Source organism: Procambarus clarkii, chromosome 62 (assembly GCF_040958095.1).
Source record: "Procambarus clarkii isolate CNS0578487 chromosome 62, FALCON_Pclarkii_2.0, whole genome shotgun sequence".
Taxonomy (NCBI): Eukaryota; Metazoa; Arthropoda; class Malacostraca; order Decapoda; family Cambaridae; genus Procambarus; species Procambarus clarkii.
Genome location: NC_091211.1, coordinates 2,836,834 through 2,846,595, shown reverse-complemented (window position 1 = coordinate 2,846,595; position 9,762 = coordinate 2,836,834). Strand labels below are relative to the sequence as shown.

The window sequence follows — 9,762 nt, the reverse complement described above, 5'->3', positions numbered from 1 at the left end:
TATATATATATATATATATATATATATATATATATATATATATATATATATATATATATATATTCTTCTAAAGTTCTTCTACAGAAATATATTATATGATCTCCTAAGTTATAAAAACTGCTAGAGAAGAAAAAACGTAGGAGATTTTGTTATTTTTCATTCGGCCTAACGACAACTAGCCTAAATGTTAACTGTAGCAGCTACATGAAAACAGAAATAATAGTTGCAGAGCCACGTGTCTGTTGATGAAGAGAACTGTGCAATCCTTCGTCCTCCAGCTGCTGCGTGAAAGGCGTTGACTATGGAATTCCAGTTATACTAGTTCTGGGAAGCTGGCTGCGTGTTGACGTGGCGGGTCTGACATGGGGGGCCATCTTTCCCCCGTTGTGCGTGTGAACTCCGTGGGCTTGGAGTTCACTAGTAAAGCTGGATATCCGGACATCGGGATGGTTATGCGTGACATGCTTCGTATCCCGGTGGAGGCTATCTATGGTGTTGAGCTTGTTACAGCGTACCGGGTTGTTCTCAAATTCGTGATGGAGGAGGAGTACTGGGACTTCCTCCGTCAGTACGAGGGGCGTACGTTGCCGTTGCCGGGTGATGCTGGCTCTGTGGCGATTTCGGATCGTAGTGGTGCCCTGACTTATGTCAGTGTGCATGGGGCGCCCCTGGAGTTCCCTGAAGACCTCCTTCGGCGTTACTTCGGGAGGTATAGTGCTGTTGTCAGCATGCTGGTGAACACGCTCTCCTCGGGGAGGTATGCTGCAAGGCAGACGAACATTCGTACCTTGGGTATGCACCTGTGGTCGGATATTCCGTCTTCTGTCTAGCTGATGGGTTACTACGTCTGGGTGTATTATGCCTGGCAGCCCCGTACCTGTTTCCGGTGTGACCTGTTGGGGCATCAGGCTGCCGGGTGCTCTGAGGCCCCAGCTGCTCCTGTCAACTTGTTCCAGGAAGAGGATTTCCCGCCGCTCCCTCTGGAGGTGGACTCCGGGGATGAGGTGGTGGCCTTCCCATTAGTTGCTGCGGCTCCCCCCTGGGTCGCCCGACATGCCTCCGGTTGTTGCTGTCCCTCCTCTGGGTACTGCTGTGCCATTGGATGATCTCCCTGCTCCTGTCACTGTCCCCGCTGCTCCCTGGGGCCTTCTTGGTGCTCACTGTGAGGCGTCACCGTTTCCTCCCTCGTCTTCAGCTGCTGCGCCTGGCCCTGTGTCCGCGCCTCAGGTCCCGGCTGTGCTGGGTGCTGCGGCTCCCCCTGGGTCGCCCGACATGCCTCCGGTTGTTGCTGTCCCTCCTCCGGGTACTGCTGTGCCATTGGATGATCTCCCTGCTCCTGTCACTGTTCCCGCTGCTCCCGTGGGCCTTCCTGGTGCTCACTGTGAGGCGTCACCGTCTCCTCCCTCGTCTTCAGCTGCTGCGCCAGGCCCTGTGTCCGCACCTCAGGTCTCGGCTGTGCTGGGTGCTGGGGTGGCGGCGGAGTCTCCTGCTGTGTGTTACCTGGTTCCCCCTGTGGTAGAGGCTGCTGCCGTTCTGCGTCTGGCGTCGGTTTCCTGTTTATGTGCTTTATGTTGTGATGTCTGCCCCTCTGGCTGTTTGCTTGCCCTACTGTGTTATTGTTTTGTTCATGTGTTTGTTCTGTGTTGTTACTATGCCCTGTGTGTTATTTTCTGCCTTACATGTTGTATTGTTATGATTTTCATATGTCATATATATCATGTTGTGCTTTGTTGTCGGCCCTTCCGGCCAGTGCTTCTGTCTAATTTGTTTCATATATTACTATGTTTTGTTTTCCTGTCATTATTTGTTTGCTAAAATTGCCTGTTTTCTATTTTGTGTAATGATCTTGTCGTGATGTATGCTGTGTTATGTTTTATTGTATTTATTGCCTTTAACTTGCATGTAAAATTAAAAATAAAAAAATTAAAAAAAAGTTCTGGGACACGGCTGTTGGTCGCCAATTTAACGTAGCAACGCTCTTATAAATGTAAAAACGAAAAGAAACTGAGCAAATTCTTTGCTATGGCGTCTCTCTCTGCAAGCATGTTGTCAAGTATGGCGTCGTCTACACCGAGTGGCGTCTCCTTCCTCCTTAGCTGAGATACGCATGCGCACAACGCTTAAAGTATTCTCGAGTTTAAAGTATTTTCTTTACTTTTAATTAATAAGGGAAGTAAGGAATTGTGACAATTGATTATGTCACTAATAAATGTATTAAGTTGTAATACATTTTTGCACAATGCAAGTCAGCTTATTAAGACTGCATAAAAAATATTATAAAAATTAATTTATATTGTAATATTTTCCACTGTAGTTGTTATTTCACCTAAATGAACGAGTTCAGTAAGCAATAATATGCTATGTAAATAATCATCTAAATTAATGGTTATCCTTAATAAAGGAAGTAATTAACTAAACTCTGTTTAGATTCAACTAAATGTGGAGAGAATTCATGTTTTAGCCTATCGATACCTCCCGGCGTCACTGAGACTGTATGAAGAATTTTGCAAATATTGCTTTGTAATAGAAACATTAATTGTATTAATTTTACAAATAAATAGAGTTAGTAAATACTATGGGTTAATACAATAATGATCTATTGTTATACAAAAATGATGCATTAGAGTTGGAAATTTCCAACATAACTCCGGGTAGAGAAAACTCAGGTCGTAGTTCAGGTCTTAGTACTAACGTGCACCTGTTTATCTATCCTGAAGTTATATTTATGAATTAGTAGGTTAGTACGCATCTAACGAATGTCCCGAATCTGTAACACAGATATGACTCTAAGTCATCATGGGAACGTAAATTAAATGTTGAACATGTTGAAGAATGTTGAATTCATCTATAATAAAGAACTCTCGAAAGCTTACAGCAGATTCAATGACTAGTGTCGTTGTGACGTATAATTATTGAATTACTTAGACGCTGAACTGATCTGTAAACTCAGAAAATGTTCTTAAGAACAGATGATTATTGTATAAGTTGTATTCTATATTATTATACAGTAATTAACGAATATGAATCATTGGGTCATTCAAGATCAAGGAGACTTCGATGCTACAGTAAGATCACTGTCTAGGATCGCTGTGACTTGTAAATGTAGAGTTTCTAGACAATAACATATCACTTAGCATCATGATCACCTCAAACTCAAATGTGGAAATTTTCTGCTCTTAGGCAGAACAAAATATCGTTTAAATTTGCACTGCAGTGCAGTAGTCATATCAGACTAATGGTATAACTAAGTTTCTAACCTAGGTAAATAATTATGAGTACAGATTAGGCTGATACTCAGTTGACAAAAATAATGTCCGTAATACCTACCTAAAAAGATGGTTGAATTTACCCGAACCTACCAAAGTAGAGGGTTAAATTAATTGTGGCAATTTACTATTGGTAGTGCCACTCTTGTTGAATGGTAAGCATTAGATCTGCTCGAGTGTAAATACATTAGGCTACAATGCTATAGCCCTCTAGAGACGGAACAAACACGTAGTCTAAATAAATAATTTATACGTAGTAGATCCTACTCGGTTTAACATAATGAGCAATAATAATTGCAGGGTTATCATGGTGAGCAGTGGTATGCTCGGATTAACATGGTGAGCAGTGGTATGCTCGGATTAACATGGTAAGCAGTGGTATGCTCGGATTAACATGGTGAGCAGTGGTATGCTCAAATTAACATGGTGAGCAGAAGTTTAGAAGATAATTTATAACGGTTTATCCCAACCTATATATTTCGCGGTCATTAGTTCTCTGTTATATGTTTACTTACATATTGGTAAGTTTGTAATTCTGCTCGTGCTGCGTTTCTACAGTAATAAGTAGAAACGAAAGAAAAAAGCTCAAACAAAAATTAATGCCAATAACTCACTATATCCTAGTGCAGAAAACGTTGAATAAATGTTGTAATCTGTTTAAGACTAGTATATGGTTGTAGTCTGGTTAAGACTATTGTAAGGTTTTCTTGGCAGACCTTAAGCACAGGTATAATGGACCTTAGTCCTTGTGAATTTGCAGGTGTAGAAGCTACTTAATGACTTCATGTTACTGCTAAATTCATATAATGCTGGGTGCTAGAATCTCTACCCTAATATTATTAATTTACATAGGGAAACTGAGTGTGGTCAATTATTACTGTCGAGAATAATTCTGGGTCTACAGTGAGTTCAATGGCTTGGTCGCTATGACATGTACCTGTTTAGGTTACAGACAACTGATTGTCCACTGAAAGCAATAAAACATCTCGGCAAATATTAATTGTACCAGGCTCAGTCTGGGTTTATTACTCAGCTGGGTTTCTCCTTTAGCTTGTTGCTGGAGAATTAAATGTTGCTGACTAATTTCTGTTATGGTTGGCAGGCGTAGGCTTCTCTAGGTTTAAGAGTTTACCTGTCAGTAAGTAGCCACCTGCAGATTGGAGCATATTCATGCCCAATCGTTTTACATGTCCTGTGATGAACTGGTAGTAGTAGTCCGTTCCTACTAGAAAATTTACATTGTTAAGGCGGTCAGACATTAACAGGTTGTCAGCCAATTTAATTTCATGTTCCTGCAGGAATTTGGCTGTAAACCCCAGACCCTTAATATTCAGGTCAAATGGTATTTGATCTACAACTATGGCTTGGATAGCCTTGACATGACTACCTAAACGTACGAGCGGTTGTACTACTGAATATTCTTGGGGTCCTCGATTTATCATGAACCATGACAGGATTAATTTTACCTGTGTGATAGGTTTAAAGTTAAGTGCCTCTGCCATTTTCTGAGTAATGAAAGTTCTCTGGGACCCTTGATCAAATAGTCCACGAGTGGTGATCTTGGTTCCTTTATTCTTTACTTGGAGTTGGGCAGTGGACAAGGCTGCACCCACTTGAGATGCTGGTGAAATTATGCTGTAAACATCTCGCACCTTGCAGCACTGTACCTATGTAGATTCTCTACTTCCTATTCTAGGATTAAAATAATTCGTTTTGACAAATTTGCACAGTGTACCATGATGTTTGCCTCTTCTGCACCTATTGCAGGTGTTCAGTGGGGTGTCACAGCTGTGAGTATTATGAGTTTTGAGACACTTAGTACATCTGTGTATCTGTTTGAGTCGTCTGACTCGGGTATATCTATTAGAGTAATTAGTACATTTGTACACAGAATGTTCTTGATTGCAGAATAAACACAGTCCTCATCCTACAGTTTGTTTAGGGGTCACCGGTTTAGGTGAAACTGCAACTACAGGTTGTGAAGGTTTTGCTGTTTGCATTTGCTTGTTGTTTTGTTTCTTCCAACTTGAGGTGGAAGTGTTTGGTGTACTCCTGGGAGCAGCTAGTGGGCTCTTGGGAGTACTTATTGGACTCTTGGGTCTCTTGGTAGCACTTGTGGTGCTCTTAGGTCTTACTGATGAATCAGTGTTTAGCACGTTGTTATTATATTGGTTATTAGTACCCTTATTACCAAATGACTGTGTCACTTTAGGAGTTTGATGTATGGTACCTAATATGGGTACAGTTTCTGTGGGTTCAGAATAGGCATTATGTGCCAGGTTTGCTGATTTATTGATTATGTTATGCAAACCTGTTAATATATCCTGCATTGACAGGACATTACCATTCTGGTATAAATATAATTCGTTGAGCATCTCACCAGACAGTTTTCTCTGGATGATAATTTTAGACATCCACTCAGTAGTGGGGTGATCCACCTCCTTGCTAAAGGATCTTTACAGTGTCTTAAGCTGATAACTAAAAGCTTGTAAGGAGTCAACTGTCTTATCTGGTTGAGATAAGTCTAGTAGTTGGAGCCCGATGTTGATGAAAGTCTTCTCATTATCAGTACTTGCCTTAGGGAGCTGAATGGCTTAATTGACGCTGATAGGTTCAGTATCACCCCTAGGAGGCTGGTGTGAGTGATTATGACCATCACAAGTTTTGCTTAAAGCTTCTTGCTTAGCCTCAGCTTTTATTCCAGCTTCAGCTGCATCTTCATCTTCTTTTCAGATTCACTGGCTGTTGCAGCTTCACTTGCAGTTTCATCTGCAGTTTCACTTGGTTTTCTGGGTTCATGTGGGAGGCTTGTTAATTCAGTAGCCTCATATATCAACCTGTTCTCTTAAAAATAATGTCAACATTTGCCGTTTGACTGTACGGCTGTTTTTGGACGTTATTTTGTGTAAAACTACGTCTATTCTTGCTTCCAGGAGCTATCTCTAATTATACTATAAAATACAACTATTATTATTCTATAACTCACTAACTATGCTCTGATATTTGTTCTTCATGTAAATGTATATATGTTTTTGCCTTAATTAGTCCATAATCCAGGAAATTCCACCCTGTCGATCTTTTTATTAAGGAAAACATCTAATAAATTTGGAAACGAATTTTTCGTTCGCCGACAGTTGCCAGTTACTATTTAACCCTTTATACTTTAATGTCGCTGGTCATTATGATATTCCCTCGATTTATATAGGCTTTTGTAGTAGCATTTAGTCAGACTTACAGTAATTTACCTAATGGGTAACCTCTACAGCCGTCGTAAATTAATAATAATCATGTTTGTGATAATAAATTAGCAAACATATGCAATTTCTAATGTTACGATATTGCGAGTAGGCCATTCCGTTTTTTTACAACCCCAATGGTTAAAAAAACACAGTACTTTTAATATATAAGTGACTAAGTATGCTCTAATATATGATCCTCACTGAAAATTATTATTATTATTTTTTAATTTGTCCATAATGAATAAGATTCCTTACTGTCAATCTTTATATTAAAGAAAAACATCTAAGAAATTTGGTATTGAATTTTCGTTCAAATAAAGTTTCCAGTTACTATTTCATAGTTATCCTTAAATGTAGGTGGTCATTATTTTACTGTTATGTATATAGAAATTTTGCATTATGCATTTATAATACAGAACAATTTGGTGGTTCCACTGCCTCATAACTATATCAAACACATTGTGACAAATACTTGATAATTAAAATCAGAGTTTTTTGACAACTATCAAAAATCCTGTTGAAATCGTGCGGTTTTGAGTTGTCATACGCTTCTTAGTAAATAATATTGTGTAATGTTTGGCACAATTTATCACTGTATTTACAAACTGTTTAGGTATTAATGTATTCATTTTTTTTAATGTGTAATATGTTACTTCATCCTAAACTTCTTTTGCAACGTTTAAATAAGATATAAGTAATTGGCCACTGTTAAGTAACGTTTAATTGTTCTTTTAGTGTAAATAACGGAATAAAATATAAGAGAGTCTGCATATCTCTTTCCAAATGTCTTTTAAGTTTTTTTCCTAAAGGAAACTAAGATTTTGCGAATTTTGCTTAACAAGTACATTAATTATTAACTTTTTGGCAATATTATTATTATAATTAAAAGAATTACACCTTGTTTTTGCTTATGTACCAAACATGGTCTAATAACCAGTTCGTTGCCCCTAAATCAACACAACATAACCAGTTTACGCATGTCATCGCCCCTAAATCAACAAAAACAACCAGTGTGATGTTGTAAATATTTATAGCTTAGGATTTGTTAGCTCAGGTTAGTCATTTTTAGGCTCTGTTTTTTTAGGTTAGATTAACCTTCGTATGCTGTATACGAACGGAACGACCGGGCTCCACAACAATGAGTTATGGTCACATCAATTCGATTATTCCGGTAATATTTAACTACTGCTAATTGTTATTAGTTTAACAATATTACAGAAAGTTGGGGAATGTCAGAAGAGTAGTCACGAGGCAACAAAAGCTACCCAGCTTCTGGGTACCTGCAAGATCAGGGGATTTTTGCCCGAAAAACTATGCGTGTTAGTGGCTTTGCAATAATAATAATAATATATTTAGGAAAAGTACATACATAGATGCACAGTTACAGTACAAACATTCTGTTTTATTTATAGATAGAGGTAGTACATACAATACCTAAACCTACTAGCATGCATAGCGTTTCGGGCAAGATTGTAAAATCATCATCATTCCTATGTTCTCTCTTAACCCCCAGTGTACCTTCTCATATATAAATAAATAATTAAATAACCAGGTTTTTTTATGCGGCTGTGCTGAAAGCCTGACGTGAAATAAATCATTGTGTCAGGGAACAGAAAGCTACAAATTAGGCTTATATTGAGGTTCCCCCCCCCCCCCCCTCCCCTCTCCCCCCAAATTACTGGTGGAGTAAATCAGCCTAACTTACTTCTTCCTAGCATAACCTAGCCAAGCCTAGTCTACCCTTGCTTAGCCTAGCAAACAGCCCTTGACCCCCCTACTGTTATGACTGCTCTCTGATTGTACCTTTGACACCTCTACTCCTCACTGTTTCTATTATTAATTTCCTTCTGTATCTTTAGCTGCAGTATGTTGTTATATTATGCTGTTCAAATTTGGGACCTGGCCCTCCAGTATCTTCCATATATTTATTATTTGATACCATTCTTGTCTCCTGTCAAGAGAGTACATTTTGAGTGCTTTGAGACGGTCTCAATTATTTAGATGTTTTATCATTTCTATGCTTGCTGTTTATGGTTTCTGTATTCCCTCTAATTCAGAGATCTCTCCTGTTCAGAAAGGGGGAGTGAGTACCGAGCAATATTCAAGATGGGACAGCACCAGTTATTTAAATAGTATTAGCATTACTGTGCGTGGGGTCTCTGAAGTTTAACGTTTTTATAAACCATCCCATTATTTTTCTGGCCGCCACTATATTTGCTCGGTTATGTTCACAAAATGTGAGGTCGTCAGACGTCATTATTCTCAGATCTCTTGCATGTTTTTTCCTTTTATGAGTAGGTCTGATTATGTCCTGTACTCCTTGTTTCATTTAATTTCCTCGTTTCCACCATACTTCAGCACCTGTAACTTATCGCTCTTAAATATCATGTTATTTCTGTTTTTTCAATGTCTCCTACAGTGCCAATTTTCTTGTGTCTTCTGTATCATCTGTAAAGTTTCATTGTTCAAATGTGTTATAAAATACATGCACCACCATCTTAGTGGTGCATATATGCATTCTACCTTGCATTTATATGCAAGGTAGAAAAATATACATGAAAAAATATATATGAAAAATATGCATTTTTCTTTTTTATAATTAATCTAAACTGATGCTATTGTATATCTGTTATTAAAATATTTTTGTGTTTTTTAGGTAAAATTTAAATCAGACAACATTATCAATTGCATCAACATTACAACATTGTCAACAATTTCTATCTGAGAGAACATTACAGCAATGGCTTCCAGTAATTCAAGTAAGTTTCATTATAATTGTGATTTGTATATAATATATACTTTATATATTATTTTTGTTGGTTATTAATTTTATTTGGGTGTAAGTTCACATTATCATTAGATATAAAATATAAAATCTTAATTTTGTTTTGTCAATTTTGTCTGTTAAAATTGCATATCCATTTCAAACTTTATTAATACCACAAAATGTTGGTTGAGTTGAATATTAATTTTATATTATTTTAAGATAAAAAAAACTTAGTCAAATAAATATTTGAGTCACAATTCAATTATTTGCAATTCACAAATTGCAATTTAGATTTACAGTGAAAATTCCAGATTTTTCTTCTCTTATTTAAACATATTAAATTTGGTTTCTTGTATAATTAATAAAATCTGGTGCTGTACAGGTTCTCAATAGTACAATCACAATTCTCTGGTCAATCTTCTGAAGCACTGTACTGCTTTGTACTCTTTCATTATGCTGCTACTGTGTTTTTTGTAGCACTGTATTACAT

At 37.8% G+C, this 9,762-nt stretch overlaps 1 protein-coding gene across 1 annotated transcript; it reads left to right on the top strand.

The window, feature by feature from the left end:
• The first annotated feature begins 1,053 nt into the window (after positions 1–1,053).
• On the top strand, positions 1,054–9,230 carry LOC138354231 (uncharacterized). The gene is made up of 2 exons (XM_069308118.1): positions 1,054–1,515; positions 9,162–9,230. The coding sequence occupies exons 1-2, from the start codon at positions 1,054–1,056 to the stop codon at positions 9,228–9,230; spliced, it is 531 nt and encodes a 176-aa protein (XP_069164219.1).
• Positions 9,231–9,762: the final 532 nt, after the last annotated feature.